General features: G+C 50.2%; 1 protein-coding gene across 1 annotated transcript in view; it reads left to right on the top strand.

The window, feature by feature from the left end:
- Positions 1-27,329, top strand: part of LOC119928365 (STAM binding protein) — a 47,981-nt gene that overhangs the window by 6,594 nt on the left and 14,058 nt on the right. The window contains 7 exon segments of the mRNA XM_038746553.1: positions 12,215-12,440; positions 14,490-14,565; positions 15,718-15,813; positions 23,902-24,179; positions 24,181-24,257; positions 25,471-25,595; positions 26,052-26,189. Coding sequence (XP_038602481.1) covers positions 12,238-12,440; positions 14,490-14,565; positions 15,718-15,813; positions 23,902-24,179; positions 24,181-24,257; positions 25,471-25,595; positions 26,052-26,189 — 993 coding nt within the window. The 5' untranslated portion in view covers positions 12,215-12,237.

Below are 27,329 nucleotides of genomic sequence, written 5' to 3'. Positions count from 1 at the left end.
GTGGTTGCCTATCAACCTTCGCATGAAGCAAAATCTCCTCACTCTCGGCTTCAAGGCTGTCCATCCATCCCCTCACCCCGTCCTCCCTCACCTCCCTTCCATCCTTCTCCGGCGCAGCCCGCACCCTCCGCTCCTCTGCAGCTGCTCATGTCCTCACTGGGCCTCCATCTCTCCCGTCCCACCGTCCACCCCTGTCCCACATCCTTCCTCTGGCCCTCCTCAAATCTGCCAAATAATCACTCTTCCCCTCTTCCAAGCCCTACTGAAGGCTCACCTCCTCCAGAAAGCCTTCCCAGACTAAGCCCCCCTTTTCCTCAGCTCCCCCTCCCATCCACGTTGCCTCGACTGGCTCCCTTTGCTCTCTCCCCCATATATGCGCATATCTATAATTCTATTTATTTGTATTGATGCCTATTGACTTGTATTGGCATCCATCTCCCCCCCTTCCATACTGTTAGCCTGGTATGAGAAGCAGTGGAAAGAGCCCGGGCTTTGGAGTCAGAGGTCATGGGCTCGAATCCCGGCCCCGCCACCTGTCAGCTGTGTGACTTTGGACGAGTCACTTCACTTCTCTGAGCCTCAGTTCCCTCATCTGTAAAATGGGGATGAGGACTGTGAGCCCCCCGTGGGACAACCTGATCACCTTGTAACCTCCCCAGTGCCTTAGAACAGTGCTTTGCACATAGTAAGCGCTGAATAAATGCTATTTCTAGACTGTGAGCCCACGGTTGGGTAGGGACTGTCTCTATATGTTGCCAACTTGTACTTCCCAAGCGCTTAGTACAGTGCTCTGCATGCAGTAAGCGCTCAATAAATACAATTGATTGATTGAATGTCTCTATATGTTGCCAACTTGTACTTCCCAAGCACTTAGTACAGTGCTCTGCACACAGTAAGCCCTCAATAAATACGATTGATTGATTGGTATGGGCAGGGACTGTCTCTTTATTGCTGAATTGTACTATCCAAGCACTTAGTACAGTGCTCTGCACACAGTAAGCGCTCCATAAATACGATTGAATGAATGAATGACGGTATTTGTTAAGCACTTGCTATGTGCCAAGCACTATTCTAAGCACCTGGGGGGATACGGGGTCATCAGGCTGTCCCCCATGGGGCTCACAGTCTTAACCCCCATTTTCCAGATGAGGTCACTGAGGCCCAGAGAATAATAATAATAATAATAATAACAATAATGGCATTTGTTAAGTGCTTACTATGTGCAAAGCACTGTTCTAAGCGCTGGGGAGGATACAAGGTGATCAGATTGTCCCACATCCCCATTTTACAGATGAGATAACTGAGGCACAGAGAAGCTATTTGCCCACAGTCACACAGCTGACAAGTGGCGGAGCCGGGATTAGGACTCACGACCTCTGACTCTCAAGCCCGGGCTCTTTTCCCCTCTCCATCCCCCCGATCTTACCTCCTTCCCTTCCCCACAGCACCTGTATATATGTATATATGTTTGTACATATTTATTACTCTATTTATTTATTTTACTTGTACATATCTATTCTATTTATTTTATTTTGTTAGTATGTTTGGTTTTGTTCTCTGTCTCCCCCTTTTAGACTGTGAGCCCACTGTTGGGGAGGGACTGTCTCTATATGTTGCCAACTTGTACTTCCCAAGCGCTTAGTACAGTGCTCTGCACACAATAAGCGCTCAATAAATACGATTGATTGATTGATTGATTGATTTTCACTAAACCATGCAGCTTCTGGATTAGAACCCACAACTTTCTGCCTCCGAGGCCCGGGCTGTAGCCACTATGACATGGTGCTTCTCAATTGATGTCTGTCTCCCCCTCGTTTAGTCAGTCGTGTTTATTGAGCGCTTACGGTGTCCTAAGCACCAAGGTAGATGGAGGATTAGAACCCAGGTCCTTTGCCTCCCATTCCCGACTCCACCAATCAATCAATCAATCAATCGTATTTATTGAGCGCTTACTGCGTGCAGAGCACCAGGCCACCCTGCCTCACCGCAGGCTCGGCCGTCCTGCCGACCACTCGCCCCTTGAGCCGCTCTGACCGCCGGTGGCATTTATTCATTCGGTTATATTAATCGAGCGTTTAATACGTGCACTAAGCGCGGGGGAGAGGACGATAAACAAAATTAGAACAGCCACGTCCCCTGCCCACAACCGGCTGACGGACTAGAGTTGGGGAGACGGACTTTAATAGAAATAAATCAATGACAGATGTGGACCGAAGTGGTGTGGGGCTGGGAGGGGGATGAAGAAAGGGAGCAAGTCGGGGCGATGCAGAAGGGAGCGGGAGGCGAGGAAAGGGGGGCTTAGTCAGGGAAGGCTTCTTGGAGGAGGTGGGCCTTTCATTCATTCACTCATTCATTCATTCAATTGTATTTATTGAGCACTTACTGTGTGCAGAGTGCTGGACTAAGTGCTTGGGAAGTACAAGTTGGCAACATATAGAGATGGTCCACACCCAATAGCGGGCACTTTCGTCCATTCATTCATTCAATCGTATTGATTGAGCGCTTACTGTGTGCAGAGCACTGTACTAAACGCTTGGGAAGTCCAAGTTGGCAACATAGAGAGACGGTCCCTACCCAACAGTGGGCTCACAGTCTAGAAGGGGGAGTCACACTTGTCAGCTGTGTGACTTTGGGCAAGTCACTTCACTTCTCTGGGCCTCAGTTACCTCATCCGTAAAATGGGTTTTAAGACTGTGAGCCCCCCAGGGGACAACCTGATCACCTTATAACTTCCCCAGCGCTTAGAACAGTGCTTTGCACATAGTAAGCGCTTAATAAATGCCATCATTGTCATTATGTTGCCAACTTGTACTTCTGAAGCGCTTAGTACAGTGCTCTGCACACAGTAAGCGCTCAGTAAATACGATTGATTGATTATTATTATTATTCTCTGGGCCTCAGTGCCCTCATCTGTAAAAGGGAGATTGACTGTGAGCCCCACCTGGGACAACCTTGATTACCTTGTATCCCCCCAGCGCTTAGAGCAGTGCTTGGCACATAGTAAGCGCTTAACAAATATCAACATTATTATTATTATTATTAAGCGCTTACTATGTGCCAAGCACTGTTCTAAGCACTGGGGGAGATACAAGGTGGTCAGGTTGTCCCATGTGGGGCTCACAGTTTTCATCCCCATTTTCCAGATGAGGGAACTGAGGCCCAGAGAAGTGAAGTGACATACCCAAGGTCACCCAGCAGGCAAGTGGCAGAGCCGGGATAAGAACCCATGACCTTCCAACTCCCAGGCCCGGGCTGTATCCATTATGCCGTGCTGTCTCTCCTAGTGTTCGAGTGTCCTCTCCCCAGCGCTTAGTACAGCGCTCTGCACGCAGTTCACCCGGAATAAATTGGATTGACTGAGTGACAGGACCGAAGCGGCCAGACCTCGGCCACGGCCGGCAGATGGGAAGGACCTCCTGGGGTTGGGACCGGGATAGGGACTGTCCGGTTTAATCAATCAATCAATCGTATTTATTGAGCACTTACTGTGTGCAGAGCACTGTACTAAGCGCTTGGGAAGTCCAAGTTGGCAACATATAGAGACGGTCCCTACCCAACAGTGGGCTCACAGTCTAAAAGGGGGAGACGGAGAACAAAACCAAACATACTAACAAAATAAAATAAGTAGAATAGATATGTACAAGTAAAATAAATTGAGTAATAAATATGTACAAACATATATACATATGTACAGGTGCTGTGGGGAAGGGAAGGAGGTAAGGCGGGGGGATGGAGAGGGGGACGAGGGATAGTGGCCCTCTAGACTGGACAGGGGACATGTCTGTTGAATGGCACTCTCCCAAGCGCTTAGTACAGTGCTCTGCACACAATAAGTGCTCAGTAAATGCGACTGACTATAATAATAGTCAGCAATAGAAGCAGTGTGGCCCAGTGGAAAGAGCATGGGCTTGAGAGTCAGAGGTCATGAATTCTAATTCCGGCCCTGCCGCTCGTCAGCTGGGTGACCTCCCCCTTCTAGACTGTGAGCCCACTGTTGGGTAGGGACTGTCTCTAGATGTTGCCAACTTGGACTTCCCAAGCGCTTAGTACAGTGCTCTGCACACGGTAAGAGCTCAATAAATACGATTGATTGATTGATTGACCTTGGGCAAGTCACTTCACTTCTCTGGGCCTCAGTTACCCCATCTGTAAAATGGGGATTAAGACCGTGAGCCCCACGAGGGACAACTTGATTACTGTGTATCTCCCCCCAGTACTTAATGTTGGCATTTGTTAAGCACTTACTATGTGCAAAGCACTGTTCTAAGCGCTGGGGGGGATACAAAGTGATCAGGTTGTCCCATGTGGGGTTCACAGTCTTAATCCCCATTTTACAGATGGGGTAACTGAGGCTCAGAGAAGTTAAGTGACTTGCCCAAGGTCACACAGCAGACATGTGGCGGTCGGGATTCGAACCCATGACCTCTGACTCCAAAGCCCAGGCTTTTTCCACTGAGCCACGCTGCTTCTAAGCCACAGTACTTAGAACAGTGCTTGGCACATAGTAAGCACTTAACAAATACCATTATTATTATTATTATTATGGTATTTGGTAAGCGCTTAACTGTGTGTCAGGCACTGTATTAAACGCTGTGGTGGATACAAGCAGATCTGGTTGGACACAGTCCCTGTCCCACGTGGGACTCACAGTTCTCAATCCCCATTTGACAGATGAGGAAACTGAGGCACAGAGAATAATAATAATAATAATGCTGGTATTTGTCAAGCGCTTACTACGGGCAAAGCACTGTTCTAAGAGAAGTGAAGTGACTTGCCCAAGGTCACACAGCAGACAAGAGGCAGAGCCGGGATTAGAACACATGACCTTATCTATATGTTGCCAATTTGTACTTCCCAAGCGCTTAGTACAGTGCTCTGCACATAGTAAGCGCTCAATAAATACGATTGATGATGATGATGATGATGAATCCCAGGCCCCGGGCTCTAGCCACTCGCCATGCTGCCGCTCTACGACTGGCTGAGTGACCTCTGTTATACGGTCCTCTCCCAAGCGCTCAGTCCAATCAATCAATCGCATTTATTGAGCGTTTACTGTGTGCAGAGCACTGTACTAAGCGCTTGGGAAGTACAAGTTGGCAACATATAGAGACAGTCCCTGCCCAACAGTGGGCTCACAGTCTAAAAGGGGGAGACAGAGAACAAAACCAAACCTACTAACAAAATAAAATAAATAGAATAGATCTGTACAAGTAAAATAAATGGAATAATAAATATGTACAAACATATATACATATATGCAGGTGCTGTGGGGAAGGGAAGGAGGTAAGATGGGGGGATGCCGAGGGGGAGAGGAATCAATCAATTAATCAATCGTATTTATTGAGCGCTTACTGTGTGCAGAGCACTGTACTAAGTGCTTGGGAAGTCCAAGTTGGCAACATTTAGAGACAGTCCCTACCCAACAGTGGGCTCACAGTCTAAAAGGGGGAGACAGAGAACAAAACCAAACCTACTAACAAAATAAAATAAATAGAATAGATCTGTACAAGTAAAATAGAATAATAAATATGTACAAACATATATACATATATACAGGTGCTGTGGGGAAGAGAAGATGGTAAGATGGGGGGATGGAGAGGGGGACGAGGGGGAGAGGAATCAATCAATCAATCGTATTTATTGAGCGCTTACTGTGTGCAGAGCACTGGACTAAGCGCTTGGGAAGTACAAGTTGGCAACATATAGAGACAGTCCCTACCCAACAGTGGGCTCACAGTCTAAAAGGGGGAGACAGAGAACAAAACCAAACCTACTAACAAAATAAAATAAATAGAATAGATCTGTACAAGTAAAATAGAGTAATAAATCTGTACAAACATCTATCCGTATATACAGGTGCTGTGGGGAAGGGAAGGAGGTAAGATGGGGGGATGGAGAGGGGGACGAGGGGGAGAGGAATCAATCAATCGTATTTATTGAGCGCTTACTGTGTGCAGAGCACTGCACTAAGCGCCAGTGCCCAGCACACAGTAAGCACTCAACAAGTAGCCCTGATTGATGGATGAGGCCAGGGGAAGGGTGTGGTTAGGCGGGCACTTCACCTTGTCACTTCAGAGCCAGGGGACTGAACAAACGGGAGCGCTGACATTACTCTTTTAAAGCGGGACTGTGCTGAGCGTTTCTCTCCTCTGCCGCTAACCTCTTCACTGCACCTCGCTCTCGCCCGTCCCACCGTGGACCCCTGGCCCGGAACGCCCTCCCTCCGCACATCCGCCAAGCTAGCTCTCTTCCTCCCTTCATAGCGCTTAGAACAGTGCTTTGCACATAGTAAGCGCTTAATAAATGCTATAAAATAACAAAAAAGCCCTACTGAGAGCTCACCTCCTCTCCATCCCCCCCCCGCCCTACCTCCTTCCCCTCCCCACAGCACCTGTATAGATGTTTGTACAGATTTATCACTCTATTTATTCTACTTGTACATACTTACTATACTATTACTTACTATTCTATCCCCCCACCTTACCTCCTTCCCTTCCCCACAGCACCTGTATATATGTATATATGTTTGTACAGATTTATTACTCTATTTATTTTAATTGTACGTATCTATTCTATTTATTTTATTTTGTTAGTATGTTTGGTTTTGTTCTCTGTCTCCCCCGTTTAGACTGTGAGCCCACTGTTGGGTAGGGACTGTCTCTATATGTTGCCAGCTTGTACTTCCCAAGCGCTTAGTACAGTGCTCTGCACACAGTAAGTGCTCAATAAATACGATTGATTGATTGTTAATGATGCGCATTTTGCTCTAACTCTTTTTGTTCTGACGACTTGACGCCTGTCCACATGTTTGGTTTTGTCGTCTGTCTCCCCCTTCTAGACTGTGAGCCCGTTGTCGGGTAGGGACCGTCTTTAGATGTTGCCAACTTGGACTTCCCAAGCGCTAACCACAGTGCTCTGCACACAGTAAGCACTCAATACATACGATTGAATGAATGAATGAATAAGTAATAATAATAATAATTGGCATTTGTTAAGCGCTTACTATGTGCAAAGCACTGTTCTAAGCGCTGGGGAGGATACAGGCTAGATCAGGTTGTCTCACGTGGGGCTCACAGTCTTCATCCCCATTTTACAGATGAGGTAACTGAGGCCCAGAGAAGTTAAGCGACTTGCCCAAGATCACACAGCAGACATGTGGTGGAGTCGGGATTTGAACCCATGACCTCTGACTCCAAAGCCCGGGCTCTTTCCACTGAGCCACACTGCTTCTTCAGCCCCACCAGGAGCCTGGATGTGTAAGCAGGGCTCGCCCTCGCCTCCAATGCCCCCACACGCCTCCCGACACGGAGTTAATTGCAAGTGCCAGCTTGGACTTCCCAAGCGCTTAGTACAGTGCTGTGCACACAGTAAGCGCTCAATAAATACGATTGAGTGAATGAATGAATGTGAGACTGTCAGGCCGCCCAAGGTGACAGTCATCCGGAGTGTTTTCTCTTAGAAGCAGCGTGGCTCAGTGGAAAGAGACCGGGCTTTGGAGTCAGAGGTCATGGGTTCAAATCCCGGCTCTGCCACTTGTCAGCTGTGTGACTTTGGGCAAGTCACTTCACTTCTCCGGGCCCCAGTTTCCTCATCTGTAAAATGGGGGTGAAGACTGTGAGTCCCCCGTGGGACAGCCTTATCACCTTGTACCCTCCCCAGCGCTTAGAACAGTGCTTTGCACATAGTAAGCACTTAATAAATGCCATTATTATTATTATTATTATTATTATTATTTTCTCGGATCAGCTGGCGGCCTTTATAGGCCCCCGCCATCTCCTCCCACGCACCTGTATGAAGAGTTATAATAATGGGGGTGTCTGTCGGGCCCTTACCCCATGGCAAGCGCTGAGCCCGCTGTTGGGTAGAGACTGTCTCTATGTGTTGCCGACATGTACTTCCCAAGCGCTTAGTACAGTGCTCTGCACACAGTAAGCGCTCAATAAATACGATTGATTGACTGGGGCACGTAGCGCGGCTCAGTGGAAAGAGCCCAGGCTTGGGAGTCAGAGGTCGTGGGTCCTAATCCCGCCTATACCACTCATCAGCTGGGTAGGGACCGTCTCTATATGTTGCCAACTTGGACTTCCCAAGCGCTTAGTACAGTGCTCTGCACACTGTAAGCGCTCAGTAAATACGATTGAATGAATCTGGAAAATGGGGATGAAGACTGGGAGCCCCACGTGGGATGACCTGATTACCTTGTAGCTACCCCTGCGCTTAGAACAGTGCTTGGCACATAGTAAGTGCTTAACAAATGTCTTCATTATTAAGTACAGTTCCTGCCCCACGTGGCTTAAACTCTCCTCTCCCTGACTTTCCCGCCACTGTAGACAGCCCCACCTCCATGCCACAAGCCCGTAGCCTCAGTGTTACCTTCAACTCATCTGTTAAATGGGGATGAAGACTGTGAGCCCCACGTGGAACAACCTGATCACCTTGTAACCTCCCCAGCGCTTAGAACAGCACTGTCAGTCAGTCATACTTATTGAGCACTTCATTCATTCATTCATTCAATCATATTTATTGAGCGTTTACTGTGTGCAGAGCACTGTACTGAGCGCTTGGGAAGTACAAGTGGGCAACATATAGAGACGGTCCCTACCCAACAACAGGCTCACAGTCTAGAGGGGGGAGTATTAGTATTAAATACCATAATTATTGTTAACAAGATTAACAAATACATAAAAAATGTGATTGACGGATTAATTGGTACAACAACAAAGCAGGTAGACACAACTCCTCAAGGTGTCAAAGGGGCTTAAGATGTCTGCAGTGTGACCTTGCATGGCTCTGTGGAAGGAGCCCGGACTTTGGAGTCAGAGGTCATGGGTTTAAATCCCGACTCCACCAACTGTCAGCTGTGTGACTTTGGGCAAGTCACTTCACTTCTCTGGGCCTCAGTTCTCTCATCTGTAAAATAGGGATGAAGACTGTGAGCCCCCCGTGGGACAACCTCCTTGTAACCTCCCCGGCGCTTTCCTTTCCTCATCCCCATCCCCCCCGGCCCTACCTCCTTCCCCTCCCCACAGCACCTGTATATATGTTTGTACAGATTTATTACTCTATTTTAGTTGTTCATATTAACTATTACTGTGTGCAGGGCACTGTACTGAGCACTTTCGACTCTCCCCCAGCCCTTTAAAGCCTTATTGAAGGCCCATCTCCTCCAGGAGGCCTTCCCTGACTAAGCCCTCATTTCGTTTTCTCCCACTCCCTTCCGCATTGCCTTTGCGCTGGGATTTGTCCCTTTTATTCATCCCTCGGTGCTTAATAATAATAATAATAATAATAATTTTGGTATTAAGTGCTTACTATGTGCCGAACACTGTTCTAAGCGCTGGGAGAGATACAAGGTAACCAGGTGGAGCTCACCGTCTTAATCTCCATTTTACAGATGAGGGTACTGAGGCCCAGAGAAGTGAAGTGATTTGCCCAGTCACACAGATAAGTGGCGGAGGTGGGATTAGAACCCACAACCTCCGGCTCCCAAGCCCGCACTCTTTCCACTGAGCCACGCTGCTTCTCTGCTTACGTAACTATTCATAATTTATTCCACCTTCCCTTTCTCCCTTCTCATTCAGCCCCTGCTTCCTATCCTCCTTTTCCCCCTTATTTCCTCTAGGCCATGGGCTCATTGTGGGCAGGAAATATGTCTGTTCTACTGCTGTATTGTCCTCTCCCAAGTGCTCAGTACAGTGCTCTGCACACAGTAAGCGCTCAATAAATACGGTCGATTGATTAAGGGTCGCAGGGAGTGCCCCGTCATCCCCTGCTCTCCTTTTGGCGGAAGGGAAAGGAGAGCAGTTTGTCCGAGAGGCAGAATTGAGAGTTCCCTTGAGCCCACTGTTGGGTAGGGACTGTCTCTATGTGTTGCCGACTTGTACTTCCCAAGCGCTTAGTACAGTGCTCTGCACACAGTAAGCGCTCAATAAATACGATTGATTGATTGATTTCTCATCTGTGCCAATCTCTGCCCCCATTAGCTCAGTCAGCCTCCCTGACAACCCAGATCCTCGGGCCAACCTTCCCCGATTTTCTTCCGTCACGGATCCTTCTTTTCCAGGTCCACCTGACAAAAGCGCTTAGTACAGTGCCTTGCACACAGTAGGCACTCAATAAGTATGATTGAATATCTGTGCCCTTTAATTCAATCCTGAGGCAGCCTAGGAACCCCCAACTCCCGTAGAGCAATCGATCAATTAATCAGTGGTGCTCATTGAGGCCTTACTGTAGTAATGGGGAAGCAGCGTGGCTCAGTGGAAGGAACACGGGCTTTGGAGTCAGAGGTCATGGGTTCAAATCCCGGCTCCGCCACTTGTCAGCTGTGTGACTTTGGGCACGTCACTTAACTTCTCTGTGCCTGTTGCCTTATCTGTAAAATGGGGATGAAGACTGTGAGCCCCACGTGGAACAACCTGATCGCCTTGTAATCTCCCCAGCGCTTAGAACAGTGCTTTGCACATAATAAGCGCTTAATAAAATGCCATTATTATTATTATTACTATTATTAATGGTCTTTGTTAAGCACTTACTGTGTGCAAAACACTTTTGTGGCTAGATCCCGGGCCTGGGAGTCTTAAGGTCACGGGTTCTAATCCCTGCTCTGCCACTTGCCTGCTGTGTGACTTGGGGCAAGTCACTTCACTTCTCTTGGCCTCAGTTCCCCCATCTGTAAAATGGGGATTAAGATAGCGAACGCTATGTTGGACAGGGACTATGCCCAACCCGATTTGCTTATAATAATAATAACAATGGTATTTGTTAAGTGCTAACTATGTGCCAAGCACTGTTTAAGAGCTGGGATGGATATAAGGTAATAAGGTTGCCTCTTGTGGGGCTCACAGTCTTAATCTCCATTTTACAGACGAGGGAACTGAGGCACAGAGAAGCTGAGAGACTTGCCCATGGTCACTTAATAGACAAGGGGCGGAGGGCCGGGCCTCGGCCCTCAGCCCCACGGTATGTCCCGGACCCTCGGGGCTCCCGACTCTGGGGTTCGGACAAGGGACGAGGGGCAGCCGGGGAGCCACCCGATCAATCACTACCTGGTGCCTCTTTGGCCCCCGCTGGAGTTGGCCACTAGGCCCGTGACCCTCCTCCGATCCCTTCTGCTTCCCTTCCCGGACTTGCTTCCAAACGGCTACCACGTTAATCCAGGCATGTATCCCGTCCCGCCGTGATGACTGTATCTGCCTCCTTGCCGACCTCCCAGCCTCCTTTCTCTCCCCACTCCAGCCCGTACTTCATTCTGCTGCCCGTGTCATTTTTCAACAAAATAGTTCAGCGCACGTTGCCCCGCTCCTCGAGAAGCGCCAGTGATTGCCCATCCGCCTCTGCATCCGACTTCCGACTCCTCAAAATCGGCTTCAAAACCTTCATTCCCCTTGCTCCCTCCTACCTCCCTTCACCACTCTCCGACTCCAACCCGGCCCGCACACCCGGCTCCTCTAACGCCAACCTCCTCACTGGGCCTCCCTCTCATCTGGCTTGCCGCCAACCTCTCGTCCACACCCTACCTCTGACCCGGAACACCCTTCCTCCTCAAATCCGACAGACAATGACTCTCCCCCCCTTCAAAGCCTTCCCGGAGGCCCATCTCGTCCAAGAGGCCTTTCCCAACTTTCCGACTTTCCTCCTTTCCTCTTCTCCCACTCCTTTCTGCGCGGCCTTTCCCAACTTTCCGACTTTCCTCCTTTCTGCGCCGCCCTGACTCGCTCCCTTTCTTCATCCCCCTTCCCAGCCCCACCCCGCTCACGTCCACACCTATCAATAATAATAATAATGGCATTTATTAAGCGCTTACTATGTGCAAAGCACTGTTCTAAGCGCTGGGGGGATACAAGGTTATCAGGGTGTCCCACAGGGGGCTCACAGTCAATCCCCATTTTACAGATGAGGTAACTGAGGCACAGAGAAGTGAAGTGACTTGCCCAAAGTCACACAGTTGACAATTGGCAGAGCTGGGATTGGAACCCATGACCACTGACTCCAAAGCCCAGGCTCTTTCCACTGAGCCACGCTGCTTCCTTGATTTCTATTAACGTGCGTCTCCCCCCCCCCAGACTGTGAGCTCGTTGTGGGCAGGGGAGGTGTCTGTTTATCGTTCTGTCGTCCTCTCCCCAGCGCTTTAGTCCGGTGCCGTGCACCCGGCAAGCGCTCCGAAGAGACGATTGAATGAACGGAGTCGGTCCGGTCCCTCTGCTTCCCTCCCCAGCGCGCGTCCGTCCGGAGGCCCCGATGCCCGACCACGGGGACGTGAGCCTCCCTCCGGAGGAGAGGGTGCGGGCCCTCACCCAGGTGGGCAGCGACGTGGAGGTCAACGACCACATCCCCCCGCGTCGCTATTTCCGCTCCGGCGTGGAGATCATAAGGATGGCCACCGTTTACATGGAAGAGGGAAACACGGAGTGGGCCTTCATCTTGTACAACAAATACATCACGTAAGAGGCCCTCCATCCCCCCCGACCCCCAATGCCCCCTGCTTGGCAGGGCCCAGCCCCAGGTCCTCCCCACCCCCCCATTTTTTTTCTTAGTCATGAGCCCTTAATAATAATAACTATACTATTTGTTCAGCGCTTATGTTCTAAGCGCCGGGGTAGACACTAGCTAATCAATCAATCGTATTTATTGAGCGCTTACTGTGTGCAGAGCACTGCACTAAGCGCTTGGGAAGTACAGGTTGGCAACATATAGAGACAGTCCCTACCCAACAGTGGGCTCACAGTCTAAAAGACTCACAGTCTAATCAGGTTGGACACAGCCCCCGTCCCACATGGGGCTCCCAGTCTTCATCCCCGTTTTACGTATGAGGACACTGAGGTGCAGAGAATAATAATAGTAATGGCATTTATTAAGCGCTTACTCTGTGCAAAGCACTGTTCTAAGTGCTGAGAAGGTTACACGGTGATCAGGTTGTCCCACAGGGGGGCTCACAGTCTTCATCCCCATTTTACAGATGAGGGAACTGAGGCCCAAAGAATGATAATAATAATAATAATGTTGGTATTTGTTAAGCGCTTACTATGTGCCAAGCACTGTTCTAATCTCTGGGGAGGTTACAAGGTGATCAGGTTGTCCCACGGGGGGCTCACAGTCTTAATCCCCATTTGACAGATGAGGGAACTGAGGCCCAGAGAAGTGAAGTGACTTGCCCAGAGTCACACAGCTGACAGTTGGCGGAGCTGGGACTTGAACCCGTGACCTCTGACTCCAAAGCCCGGGCTCTTTCCACTGAGCCACGCTGCTTTTGCTTAAGGTCACACAGCAGACAAGTGGCAGAGCCGGGATTAGAATCCACATCCTCTGACTCCCAAGCCCGGGCTGTTGCCACTACGCCATGCTGCTTCTCCTACAGGGTGCAGAAAGCTGTACTATGGTATTTGCTAAGCGCTTACCATGTGCCGGGTGCTGTACTAAGCGTTGGCTAATCAGGTTGGACACAGTCCATGTCCCACATGGTGCTCACAGTCATAATCTCCCTTTTACAGGTGAGGGAACCGAGGCACAGAGAAGTGAAATCTCCCTTTTGCAGATGAGGGCTTAGAACAGTGCTTTGCACATAGTAAGCGCTTAACAAATGCCATCATTATTATTATTATGAGGGAACCGAGGCACAGAGAAGTGAAATGAGTTGCCCCAGGTCACACAGCAGCCAAGTGGCAGAGCCAGGGTGAGAATCCAGGTCCTTTTAACTCACAGGCCCGGGCACCATCCGCTCGGCCACACTCCATCCTCTAATTATAATAATAATTAGAGAAGCAGCGTGGCTCAGTGGAAAGAGCCCGGGCTTTGGAGTCAGAGGTAGTGGGTTCAAATCCAGGCTGCACCACTTGTCAGCCGGGGCAAGTCACTTCACTTCTCTGGGCCTCAGTGACCCCATCTGGAAAATGGGGATGAAGACTGTGAGCCCCACCATGGGACAATCCAATCACCTTGTAACCTCCCCAGCGCTTAGAACAGTGCTTTGCACATAGTAAGCACTTAATAAATGCCATTATAAAAAAAAAAGAAGGGAGCAAGTCAAGGTGACGTGATGCTCATAATAAGTGCTCAAATAAATAGCTCCAATGGATTGATTGACTCCAAAGCCCGTGCTCTTTCCATTGAGAAGCAGCGTGGCTCAGTGGAAAGAGCCTGGGCTTTGGAGTCAGGGGTCATGGGTTCCAATCCCGGCTCTGCCAATTGTCAGCTGTGTGACTTTGGGCAAGTCACTTCACTTCTCTGGACCTCAGTTCCCTCATCTGCAAAATGGGGATTAAGACTGTGAGCCCCCCCTCGTGGGACAACCTGATCTCCTTGTAACCTCCCCAGCGCTTAGAACAGTGTTTTGCACATAGTAAGCACTTAATAAATGCCATTATTATTATTATTATTATTATTATTGATTGCCGCCCACAGCCCAGCCCGACAAACGGGAGTTGGCGGGTCCCCAGGCCCTTTGGTGGCCTTTCCCCAAATAAATGCCCTCATCCTCGGTTTCTTCTCCTTAGGTTGTTCATTGAGAAACTGCCCAAACATCGGGATTACAAAACGGTGAACATCCCGGAGAAGAGAGAGACCATAAAGGTGAGCACTCGGGCCGCCTAGATTTTCCCGGCAATCTCCCTCATCAGAGAACTTCGAGGGGCCACCACCATCACACCGGCATCAGATTAGAGAAGCAGCGTGGCTCAGTGGAAAGAGCCCGGGCTTTGGAGCCTGAGGTCATGGGTTCGAATCCCAGCTCTGCCACCTGTCAGCTGGGTGACTTTGGGCAAGTCACTTCACTTCTCTGGGCCTCAGTTCCCTCATCTGGAAAATGGGGATTAAGACTGTGAGTCCCCCGTGGAACAGCCTGATCTCCTTGTAACTCCCCAGCGCTTAGAACAGTGCTTTGCACATAGTAAACGCTTAATGCCATTATTATTATTCCTATTCCACCCTTTGTAATCCCCCTCTCAGCTTATATACCGTGGTCTTACAACCTCCAACTCCCTAACTCGGGCATCCTGTCAGCCTCCAAGGCCGTGAAGGATTCGTCAGGTCCATTGTTTTTAAAAATGGACTCTAGGCATTGCTCATCTGGGTTGGATTTTCCAAATGGGCCCATCTCCTTAATAATAATAATGATAATAATAATAATAATAATGATGGTATTTGTTAAGCGCTTACTATGTGCCAAGCACTGTTCTAAGCACTGGGAAGGTTACAGGGTGATCGGGTTGTCCCACGGTGGGCTCACAGTTTTAATCCCCATTTTCCAGATGAGGTCACTGAGGCACAGAGAAGTTAAGTGACTTGCCCCAAAGTCACACAGCTGACAGTTGGCGCAGCCAGGATTTGAATCCATGACCTCTGATAATGATAATAATGGAAAATTGCGGTATTTGCTAAGTACTTACTGTGTGCCAAGCACTGAGCTGGATACAAGCAAATTGGGTTGGGTCCCTGTCCCCATTTTACAGATGAGGGAACCGAGGCCCAGAGAAGTGAAGTGACTTGCCCAAGGTCACACAGCTGACATGGGGGGACCGTCTCTATGTGTTCCCAACTTGTACTTCCCAAGCGCTTAGTCCAGTGCTCTGCACACCGTAAGCGCTCAATAAATACGATTGAAGGAATGAATGAATGGAGCAGAGTCAGGATTAGAACCCATGACCTTCTGATTCCCAGGCCCAGGCTGTAGCCAGTGGGCCGTGCTGCTTCTCCCTCACACTCTGTTTGCATTTTGTGTCTCAGAAATTGAAAGAGATTGCATTTCCCAAAGCCGAGGAGCTGAAGAAGGAGCTGTTGACCCGCTACACCAAAGAGTTTGCCGAATATAATGGGAGGAAGGTCAGTAGCAGTAGTAGTAATAATAATAATAATAGAAGCATTTGTTAAGCGCTTCCTCTGGGTTAGGCTTGGCTAGAGAAGAAGTAATAATAATAATAATGTTGGTATTTGTTAAGCGCTTACTATGTGCAAAGCACTGTTCTAAGCGCTGGGGGGAACACAAGGAGATGAGGTTGTCCCATGTGGGGCTCACAGTCTTAATCCACGTTTTACAGATGAGGGAACTGAGGCACAGAGAAGTGAAGTGACTTGCCCAAGGTCACACAGCAGACAGGTGGGGGAGGCGGCATTCGAACCCATGACCTCCGACTCCCAAGCCCGCGCTCTTTCCACTGAGCCACGCTGCTTCTCAAGATGCTGCTATATAATATTATATAGACGCTGCTATATAATAATAATAATGGTATTTAAGTCCTTACTGTATGCCAAGCACTGTTCTGAGCGCCCAATGCTAAGCACTGTACTAAGTGCTGGGGGAGCTTCAAGATAAGCGTGGCTCAGTGGCAAGAGCCCGGGCTTTGGACTCAGAGATTGTGGGTTCAAATCCTGGCTCCGCCACCTGTCAGCTGTGTGTCTTTGGGCCAGCCACTTCATCATCATCATCATCGATCGTATTTATTGAGCACTTACTGTGTGCAGAGCACTGTACTAAGCGCTTGGGAAGTACAAGTTGGCAACATATAGAGACAGTCCCTATCCAACAGTGGGCTCACAGTCCACTTAACTTCTGTGCCTGTTACCTTATCTGTAAAATGGGGATGAAGATTGTGAGCCCCCCGTGGGACAACCTGATCACCTTGTAACCTCCCCAGCGCTTAGAACAGTGCTTTGTACATATTTATTACTCTATTTACTCTATTTATTTATTTATCTTCCTTGTACATATCTATTCTATTTATTTTATTTTGTTAGTATGTTTGGTTTTGTTCTCTGTCTCCCCCTTCTAGACTGCGAGCCCACTGTTGGGTAGGGACCGTCTCTATGTGTTGCCGACTTGTACTTCCCAAGCACTTAGTACAGTGCTGTGCACACAGTAAGCGCTCAATAAATACCATTGATTTGTACATAGTAGGTGCTTAATAAATGCCATCCTCATTACTATTATTATTATTATAATCAGGCCTACTTGGGGCTCACAGCCTACAAGGGAGGGAGAACGGATAATGAATCCCCGTTTTGCAGGTGAGGGAACCGAGGCCTAGAATAGTAAAGTGATTTGCAGCCCACTGTTGGGTAGGGACCGTCTCTAGATGTTGCCAACTTGTACTTCCCAAGCGCTTAGTACAGTGCTCTGCACACAGGAAGCGCTCAATAAATACGATTGATGATGATGATGATTTGCCCAAGGTCCCACAGCAGACAGTGGTGGAGCTGGGGTTAGAACCCAGGTCCTCTGGCTCTGAGGCCCGGGCTCTAGCCATTAGGCCACCCTGCTTCCTATTGAGTAGGTACCAAGTGCCAGTGCTTGGCACATAGTGAGCACTTAACGGGAAGCCCAATTAGGGCACCTAACCCAAGTCAGGACGAGACCCCCGTCCCCTCTCCTCCCCCAACCCCTCAAGGGTTAGTGGGGCAATTTTCCAGTCTTCACGGAGTCATGGGGCTCTGCCTTGCTTTATGTGTGGCTTGACTCCGGCACGGGCCCGTAATTCCCAGATAGGCACACGTCCATCGGAGCCGGGTCCCACATCCGGAGACGCAGGAAGAAGAAGAATGATGGCGGTATTTATTAAGCGCTTACTATGTGTCAAGCACCGTTCTAAGCGCCGGGGTAGCCACGAGCTCAGCAGGTTGGACACAGTCCCCGTCCCTCATGGGGCTCCCAGTCTTCACCCCCATTTTACAGATGAGGGAACGGAGGCCCAGGGAAGTGACTCGCCCAAGGTCCCACAGCAGACAAGTGGCAGAGCCAGGATTATTTATCTATCTATTATCTATTTATTTATTTTACTTGTACTTGCCCCTTCCTTCCTCTCCCCCTCGTCCCCCTCTCCATCCCCCCATCTTACCTCCTTCCCTTCCCCACAGCACCTGTATATATGTATATATGGTTGTACATATTTATTACTCATTTATTTATTTATTTATTTTACTTGTACGTATCTATCCTATTTATTTTATTTTGTTGGTATGTTTGGTTTTGTTCTCTGTCTCCCCCTTTTAGACTGTGAGCCCACTGTTGGGTAGGGACTGTCTCTATGTGTTGCCAATTTGTACTTCCCAAGCGCATAGTACAGTGCTCTGCACATAGTAAGCGCTCAATAAATACGATTGATGATGATGATGATGATGATGATGATGATATCTATTTATTTTATTTTATTAATATGTTTGGTTTTGTTCTCGGTCTCCCCCTTCTAGACTGTGAGCCCACTGTCGGGTAGGGACCATCTCTAGATGTTGCCAACTTGGACTTCCCAATTGCTTAGTGCAGTGCTCGGCACACAGTAAGCGCTCAATAAATATGATTGATTGATTGATTGATTGATTGATTAGAACCCAGGGCTTTCTGACTCCGAGGCCCGGGCTCTACCCACTAGGCCGCACCGCTGCTCATGTGCTAAGAGAGTAGCCAGTCTATACGGCGGCCTGAGCCGGAGGCAGTGGGAAGCTTGCCCATCAGTGGCCGGGCTTTGGGCACACCCCACCTGCCTTGATCGCCAGCGGGATTGATGGCGTGAGGCCCGGTGACGCAAAGCGTTCGGGGAAAAAATAGCCAGCAAGTTAGGCTTGGGGCAGACTGTCTCCCCAGTGGAATTCATTCAGTCGTATTTATTGAGCGCTTACTGTGTGCCGAGAATCTCCTCATGGGTAGGGATTAATAATAATAATAATAATAACAGTAATGGTATTTAACTGCTTACTTTCTCTGTCTCCCCCTTTTAGACTGCGAGCCCACTGTTGGGTAGGGACCGTCTCTAGATGTTGCCAACTTGGACTTCCCAAGCGCTTAGTACAGTGCTCTGCACACAGTAAGCGCTCAATAAATACGATTGATGATGATGATGATGATGATACTGTGTGCCAAGCCCCGAGCTAAGCACTAGGGTAGATTAAAGGTAATCAGGTTGGACACAGTCCCTGCCCCACATGACAATAATAATGATGATGATGATGATGACGGCATTTGTTAAGCACTTACTATGTGCGAAGCACTGTTCTAAGCGCTGATAATAATAATGATGGTATTTGATAAGCGCTTACTATGTGCGAAGCACTGTTTTAAGCGCTGGGGAGGTTACATTCATTCATTCATTCAATCGTATTTATTGAGCGCTTACTGTGTGCAGAGCACTGTACTGAGCGCCTGGGAAGTACAAGTTGGCAACATGTAGAGATGGTCCCTACCCAACAGTGGGCTCACAGTCTAGAAGGGGGAGACAGAAAACAAAACATATTAACAAAATAAAATAATTAGAATAAATATGTACAAATAAAATAAATAAATAGAATAATAAATCCATACAAACATATATATGTATATACAGGTGCTGTGGGGAGGGGAAGGAGGTAAGGCAGGGGGGATGGGGAGGGGGAGAGGAAGAAGGGGACTCAGTCTGGGAAGGCCTCCTGGAGGAGGTGAGCTCTCAGTAGGGCCTTGAAGGGAGATCAGGTTGTCCCCCTGGGGGCTCACAGTCTTAATCCCATTTTACAGATGAGGTAACTGAGGTACAGAGAAGTTAAGTGACTTGCCCAAAGTCACACAGCTGACAATGAGAGGAGCTGGGATTTGAACCCATAACCTCTGACGCCAAAGCCCGTGCCCTTTCCACTGAGCCACGTGCCAGGCAATAATAATTCTGGTATTTGTTAAGCGCTTAGTATGTGCCAGGCATATACTAAATGCTGGGGCGGATACAAGCAAATCAGTCTGTACACAGTACCCGTCCCACATGGGGCTCATAGCCTTAATGCCCATTTTCCAGATGAGGAAACCGAGGCCCAGAGAATGATGGTGATGATGATGATGATGGCATTTATTAAGCGCTTACTATGTGCAAAGCACCGTTCTAAGCTCTGGGGAGGTTTCAAGGTGATCAGGTTGTCACAGTCTTAATCCCCATTTTCCAGATGAGGTAACTGAAGCACAGAGAAGTTAAGTGACGTGCCCAAAGTCACCCAGCTGACAATTGGCGGAGCTGGGATTTGAACCCATGACCTCTGACTCCAAAGCCCGGGCTCTTTCCACTGAGCCACGCTGCTGACTTGTCCAAGGTCACACAGCAGACAGGTGGCGGATCCGGGATTAGACCGTACGTCCTCTGCTTCCCAGGCCCAGGCTCTTGCCCCTAGGCCCTCGGGTCTTTACCTCCACTCCACCCATCCAAGTGCTCAGTACAGTGTTCTGCACACGCTAGGCGTTCAGTTGATCGGGAAACCTTGTAGGATTCCAAGTTTTAGAATCCATCAATCTATAAGCCGTATTTATCAAGCGCTTACTGTGTGCAGAGCACCGCACCGAGCGCTTGGGAGAGGACAGTATAACAGAGTTGGTCGGTGGCCACTTGCCCTGCCCACTACGAGTTTACAGTGTAGGGGGTGGACGGATGTTAACATAAATAAATGACGGATGTGCACGTAAGTGCTGGGGGAAGCCCATCCTTAACTCCCACGCTTATTTCCCACAACAGCCGTTTCAGAGTTTTAATTCCTCCTCACACTCCCTCCCCGAACGACTTGGCCACGTAGTTCAATTAAAATGGAAACCGGTATGTTTGGTCTCCCTAAAATCTCTCTCCCCCGCTCCTCTTTGGCTCCCTCCTCCAGCCCCCTCTTTGACTCTCCCCTCCTTCCCAGCAGGATCTGAAGAGGAGCTCTCCCTCCTCCTCCTCCTTTCAGATTCCACAGGCTCTGTATATATGTTTGTACATTTTTATTACTCTATTTATTTTACTTGTACATATCTATTCTATTTATTTTATTTTGTTAGTAGGTTTGGTTTTGTTCTCTGTCTCCCCCTTTTAGACTGTGAGCCCACTGTTGGGTAGGGACTGTCTCTATATGTTGCCAATTTGTACTTCCCAAGCGCTTAGTACAGTGCTGTGCACACAGTAAGCGCTCAATAAATATGATTGATGATGATGATGCTGATGAATCTTTCGACCCTGTCCCTTCTCATCTCATCAGAGAATTGGCCCTCGCCTCCCACCCTTCCTCCCTGTCAGCCATCTTCAACCGCTCAATTTCCAGTGGCTCCTTCCCCACTGTTTTCAACCATACTCATGGCTCCCCTATCCCAAAGAAACCCTCCCTTGTCCCCAGGACTCCCAATTATCACCCCATCTCCTCTCCAAACTCCTTGAGCGAGTTGTCTACGCCCACTGCCTCCGTGGCTGTCCTCCAACTCTCTCCTTAACCCCCTGAAATGTGGCTTCTGCCCCCTTCACTCCACGGAAACGGCCCTTCTTAAGGTCACCGATGACATCCTTCTTGCCGAATCCAGCAAGTACTACTCCATCCTAATCTTCCTGCTGCCTTCGATGCTGTGGCCCACCCCCTTCTCTGGGAAACATTATCCAACCTCAGCTTCACTGACACCGTCCTCTCCTGGTTCTCCTCCTCTGTCTCTGGCCGCTCATTCTCAGTCTCTTCCACGGGCTCCTCCTGCAGCAACATACAATATACAATCCCATCCCGCCTTACCTCCTTCCCCTCCCCACCGCACCCGTATATATGTTTGTACAGATTTATTACTCTGTTTTACTTGTACATATTTACTAGTCTATTTTATTTTGTTAATATGTTTTGTTGTCTGTCTCCCCCTGCTAGACTGTGAGCCCGCTGTTGGGCAGGGACCAGCTCTATATGTTGCCAGCTTGGACTTCCCAAGCGCTTAGTAGAGTGCTCTGCACACAGTAAGCGCTCAATAAAGATGATCGAATGAATGAATGCCTCCCGCCCCCAAACTGTGGGCGTTCCGTTCCGGATCCCCTTCTATTCTCCATCTACGCCCACTCCCTTGGAGAACTCATTCGCTCCCATGGCTTCAACTTCCGTCTTCAGGTGGATGATTCCCAAATCTCCCTCTCGAGCCCCTATCGCTCTCCTCCTCCGCAGTCTCGCGTCTCCTCCTGCCTTGAGAACATCCCTATTTGGATGTCCCGCCGACACCTCCGACGAAACGTGTCCAAAACAGAGCTCTTCGCCTCCCCACCCAAACCCTGTCATCTCCCCTTCTTTCCTATCGCTGTCAGTCAGCACCACCACCATCCTTCCTGTATCACCAGCCCGTTACCTTGGCATTTTCCTTGACTCATCTCTCTCATTCAACCCACACGTTCAATGTGTCATGAATTCCTGTCAGTTCTACCTACACTACATCTCTAGAAAAGCACCCTTTCCTCTTCATCCGAACTGCTTCCTCACTGATCCAACCGCTCAGGGTACCCACCTCGAGGCCTGTATCAGCCTCCTCGCTGGCCTCCCAGCCTCCTGTCTCTCCCCTCTCCAGTCCGTACTTCACTCTGCTGCCTGGATGGTATTTCTGAAGAATTATTCGGCCCACACCTCCCGACTCTTCACGAACTTCCAGTGGTTGCCCATCCACCTCCGCATTGAACAGAAACTCCCTACCGTCGGCTTTAAAGCCCTCCATCCCCCTCTCCCCTCACCTCACCGCTCTCCTGCTAAAACCCAGCCCGGACACTCCGCTCCTCCAACTTCAACCTACTCACCGCCCCTCGTCCTCCTCTATTTCACCCCGAGCCTCTCGCCCTCCTTCTTCCTCAGCCCGAAACGCCCTCCCCCTCCTTTCAGATAGTCCACTACTCTTTCCCACCTTCAAAACCCTCCTATAATCAGACTAAGCCCTTGATTCCCCTTATCTAGGCGCTTAGTCCAGTGCTCTGCACACAGTAAGCGCCCAGTAAATACGATTGAATGAATACCCTCCCCTCTGCATCGAAGATGAGCTAGGTTGGGCATCCCTTAAGGACTTTGATACCCCAGCCCCACAGCCCATATAATAATTGTAGTATTCGGGAAGTACTTTCTGTGTGCCAAGCATTACACCAAGTACTGGGGCATATACAAGACAATCAGATCCCACTTTCATTCATTCAATCGTATTTATTGAGCGCTTACTGTGTGCAAAGCACTGGACTAAGTGCTTGGGAAGTACAAGTCGGCAACATATAGAGACGGTCCCTACCCAACAGCGGGCTCACAGGCTAGCAGGGACTTGGGGCTCTTGGGCCTCCCTGTCAAAATAGGGGGGAGAACAGGCATTCTATCCCCATTGTACGTATGGGGAAACCGAGGCACCAACAAGCGAAGTGACTTGTCCGAGTTCACACGGCAGACAAATGGTGGAGCCGGGAGTAAAACCCAGGTCCTCTGACCCCCAGGCTCGGGCTCTTTCCTCTAAGCCACGCTGCATATTCTTACGTAAATATTCTTATGCTGTCTTATTTCCCCTCTGCCTAATCTATTTTAACGACGTCTCCCCCGTGGTTTGTAGTAAGCTCCTTGCGGGCAGGCGTTCTGTCCACCGACTCCGACGAACGGTCATTTTCCAGGCTCTGCACATACTAAGTGCTCAATAAATACCATTGATTTTTACCACGCTGAGAAGCCGTGTGGCTCAGTGGAAAGAGCCCGGGCTTTGGAGTCAGAGTTCATGGGTTCAAATCCCGGCTCTGCCGATTGTCAGCTGGGTGACTTTGGGCAAGTCACGTAACTTCTCTGGGCCTCAGTGACCTCATTTGTTAAATGGGGATGAAGACTGTCAGCCCCACGTGGAACAACCTGATCACCTTGTGATCTCCCCAGCGCTTAGAACAGTGCTTTGCACATAGTAAGCGCTTAATAAATGCCATCATCATTATTATTATTATCGATCGATATCGTGAGCCTGGGTTTGGGGGGCTTCCCGGGGTAGGCTTCCCCGAGTTGGCCATAGGCTCGTCCTCCGGACCGTAAGCTGGTTGCGGACAGGGACCGCGTCTCCCCAGTCGGTTACGTCGTGCTCTCCCAAGCGCCTAGGCCGGTGCTCCGCGCACGGTAAGCTCTCGGTAAATATGATTGATTGATCGAGCGGACGCCCCGTAGCCGGGGCCGGGATCTGACGGGCGTGTTGTCCCCGCGCAGGAGCAAGAGGCCCTCGCGCTGGCACGGAGCCTGGCAGCCCAGCGGCAGCTGGAAGAGGAACGGGAGCGGGTGGCCCGGCAGCGGCAGCAGCAGGCCGAACAGGACCAGTTCCGCGCCTTCGAGGAGCTGATCCGCCGCCAGGAACTGGAGAGGGAGCGTCTGCGCGTCGAGCAGGAGTTCGGCGGCCCGCACCCCGGCCCGCCCGGGGGACCCCTGGTGCCCGGGATAGAGGGGCCCGCTCCCTCCCCGCCCTGCCCGGCCCAACTCCCCAGCCCCAGCGCCGGTCCCCAGCCCGGCCAGCCCCCCCGCCGTGGACAGGTCTCTGAAACCCGGCGGGCCCAGCAGCTCGGAGACCAGTGAGTTGGCCCGCCGGCTCGTTCCGCTTCCGAAAACAGCCTTCCCGCCCTTCCCGGGGGGATCGGGGCCGCCCGACCGGACACCGTCCGAGGACGCTTAGCCCCGTTCCGCAGGGGACGAGACCCAGACCCGGTTAGGCGAAGCAACCCATCCAACTGAGACCCATCAGTCAGTAGTATTTATTGAGCACTTACCATGTGCAGAGCACTGGACTAAGCGCTGGGAAGGGAACAGTAGAACGGACACGTTCCCTGCCCACAGCGAGCTGACATTCTAGAGTGGGGGAGACAGACTTGATTAGAAATAAATCAGTGACAAGATCTGGACAGAAGTGGTGTGGGGCTGGAAGAGGGGGATGAAGAGAGGGAGCCGGTCAGGGCGACGCAGAAGGGAGCGGGAGAAGAGGAAAGGATACCATAAATCAATTACAGATGTAGACATGAGGGGTGTGGGGATGGGAGGAGGGATGAATAACGGGAGCGAGTCAGGGCGACGCAGAAGAGAGTGGGAGAAGAGGAAAGGAGGGCGCAGTCAGAGGAGGCTTCTTGGAGGAGGATGGGCCTTCAGTAAGGCTTTGAAGGTGGGGAGAGCGGCGGGCTGTCGCATACAAGGAGGGAGGACATTCCAGGCCAGAGGCAGGACGTGGGTGAGAGGTCATCATCATCAATCGTATTTATTGAGCGCTTACTGTGTGCGGAGCACTGTACTAAGCGCTTGGGAAGTACAAGTTGGCAACATATAGAGACAGTCCCTACCCAACAGTGGGCTCACGGTCTAAAAGGTCGGCGGCGAGATGGAGGTACAGGGAGAAGGATGGCATCAGAGGAGCCAAGTGGCGCGGGCTGGGTTTGTGAGTTGGAGAGCAGCGAGGTGAGATAGGAGAAGGCGAGGAGCTCCCATCTCCCGGGGTCGTGCGGTTTCCGCCAGGCCATGCCACCTCCCTCTCCCTCAGCGGGGAGTGGGAGTTTCCGCTTGCGGGGGCAGAAGGGGCAGAGCTGCAGCAGTATCCCGCCGGCACTGCCCGCGCTCCGCTCCCGTGAGGGCAGCGTGCGGAGAGGCTCACCCCGAGGCCCGTCCGGGTCGGGACCCCCAGAGTTGGGGCGTCCGTGGGTGGAAGGGGGGAGAAAGCGGGCTCCGCTCCGGCTGGGGAGAAGGGAGATTTCCCGATGGGAGAGCGAGCTGCCTCCTTCTTGTCCCGTTCTTCCCCCTCAGGCCCTCTGGTAGACGGCCTGCGTCATGTGGTGGTGCCCGAGACCCTCTGCCCACAGTTCCTCCAGCTGGCCGACGCCAACACCGCCCGCGGAGTGGAGACCTGTGGAATCCTCTGTGGGAAACTGGTAAAGGACCTCCATCCCCCTGGTAAAGGACCTCTTTTAGACTGTGAGCCCAATGTTGGGTAGGGATTGTCTCTATATGTTGCCAATTTGTACTTCCCAAGCGCTTAGTACAGTGCTCTGCACATAGTAAGCGCTCAATAAATACGATTGATGATGATGATTATATTATATTGTACTATATATAATTATATATTATATATTATTTATATATTATGTATCATATATTCTGTATTATATTATATTATATTTTCTATATATAATTTATATTATAATTATTATTATAGCGTATTATAGGAGTTGGGATTAGAACCCATGACCTCCTGACCCCAGACCTGGGTTCTAGCCCCTGGAGCCGGGGAGAGGTCCCGGGGGGATAAGGGGCCGTCTCGGGGGATGCGAGAGGGGGTGGTCCAGGAGGTTGGCTTTGGCGGGCCGCCCTTTCCCCTCTCCCCGCAGATGAGAAACGAGTTCACGGTGACCCACGTCATCATCCCCAAGCAAAGCGCCGGGCCCGATTACTGCAACACGGAGAACGAGGAGGAGCTCTTCATCCTCCAGGACCAGAAGGGGCTCGTCACCCTCGGCTGGATCCACGTAAGCTTCGCCCCCGGGGCCCTTCCCTCCTCTCCCTCCCCAAAGAGCCCTTCAGCAGAAAGTTCATTCATTCATTCAGTGGTATTTATTGAGCGCCTACTGTGTGCAGAGCGCTGGACTAAGCGCTCGGGAAGTCCAAGTCGGCAACATCTAGAGACGGTCCCTACCCAGCAACGGGCTCACAGTCTAGAAGACTCAGGGGGTCCTTTGAGTCAGTCAGTCAATCGTATTTATTGAGCGCTTACTGTGTGCAGAGCACTGTACTAAGCGCTTGGGAAGGACAAGTTGGCAACATATAGATACAGTCCCTACCCAACAGTGGGCTCACAGTCTAAAAGGGGGAGACGAGAGGAGACGAGAAGCAGCACAGCATAGTGGGTAGAAGACGGGCTTGGGCGTTGGAAGGTCATGGGTTCTAATCCCGCCTCAGCCCCTTGTCTACTGACTGCTCTGCGCCTCAGTTACCTCATAAGAATAATAATGATGGCATTTGTTAAGCGCTTACTATGTGCAAAGCACTGTTCTAAGCGCTGGGCAGGATACAAGGTGATCAAGTTGTCCCACGGCGGGCTCACAGTCTTCGTCGCTATTTTCCAGATGAGGGAACTGAGGCCCAGAGAAGTGAAGTGACTTGCCCAGAGTCACACAGCTGACAAGTGGCGGAGCGGGAATTTGAACCCATGACCTCTGACTCCCAAGCCCGGGCTCTTTCCACTGAGCCACGCTGCTTCTCATCTGTAAAAGGGGAGTTAAGATGGTTAGCCCACTGGGGGACTTGGACCGTGTCCAACCCAATTAGTTTGTATCCATCCCGGAGATTAGTACGGCGCTTGGCACCTAGAAAGTGCTTAACAACAACAACATTCATTGGTTCGTTCATTCAGTCGTATGTATTGAGCGCTTACTGTGTGCAGAACACTGGACTAAGCGCTTAGAAGTCCCCAAGACGGCACCATGAAGCCTTTCAGAAGACCCTTTAAGGACTGTTTGATCAGTGAGCGCCTTTTTTTTTTTCTGATGGCATTTGTTAAGCGCTTACTATGTGCAAAGCACTGTTCTAAGCGCTGGGGGGAGATACAAGGTGATCAAGTTACCCCACGTGGGGCTCACAGTCGTAATCCCCATTTTCCAGATGAGGGA

The sequence above is a fragment of the Tachyglossus aculeatus genome, chromosome 5, assembly GCF_015852505.1.
Source record: "Tachyglossus aculeatus isolate mTacAcu1 chromosome 5, mTacAcu1.pri, whole genome shotgun sequence".
NCBI classification, from domain to species: domain Eukaryota; kingdom Metazoa; phylum Chordata; class Mammalia; order Monotremata; family Tachyglossidae; genus Tachyglossus; species Tachyglossus aculeatus.
The sequence above is the reverse complement of the archived record's forward strand: the minus strand, read 5'-3'. Positions and strand labels throughout refer to the sequence as shown.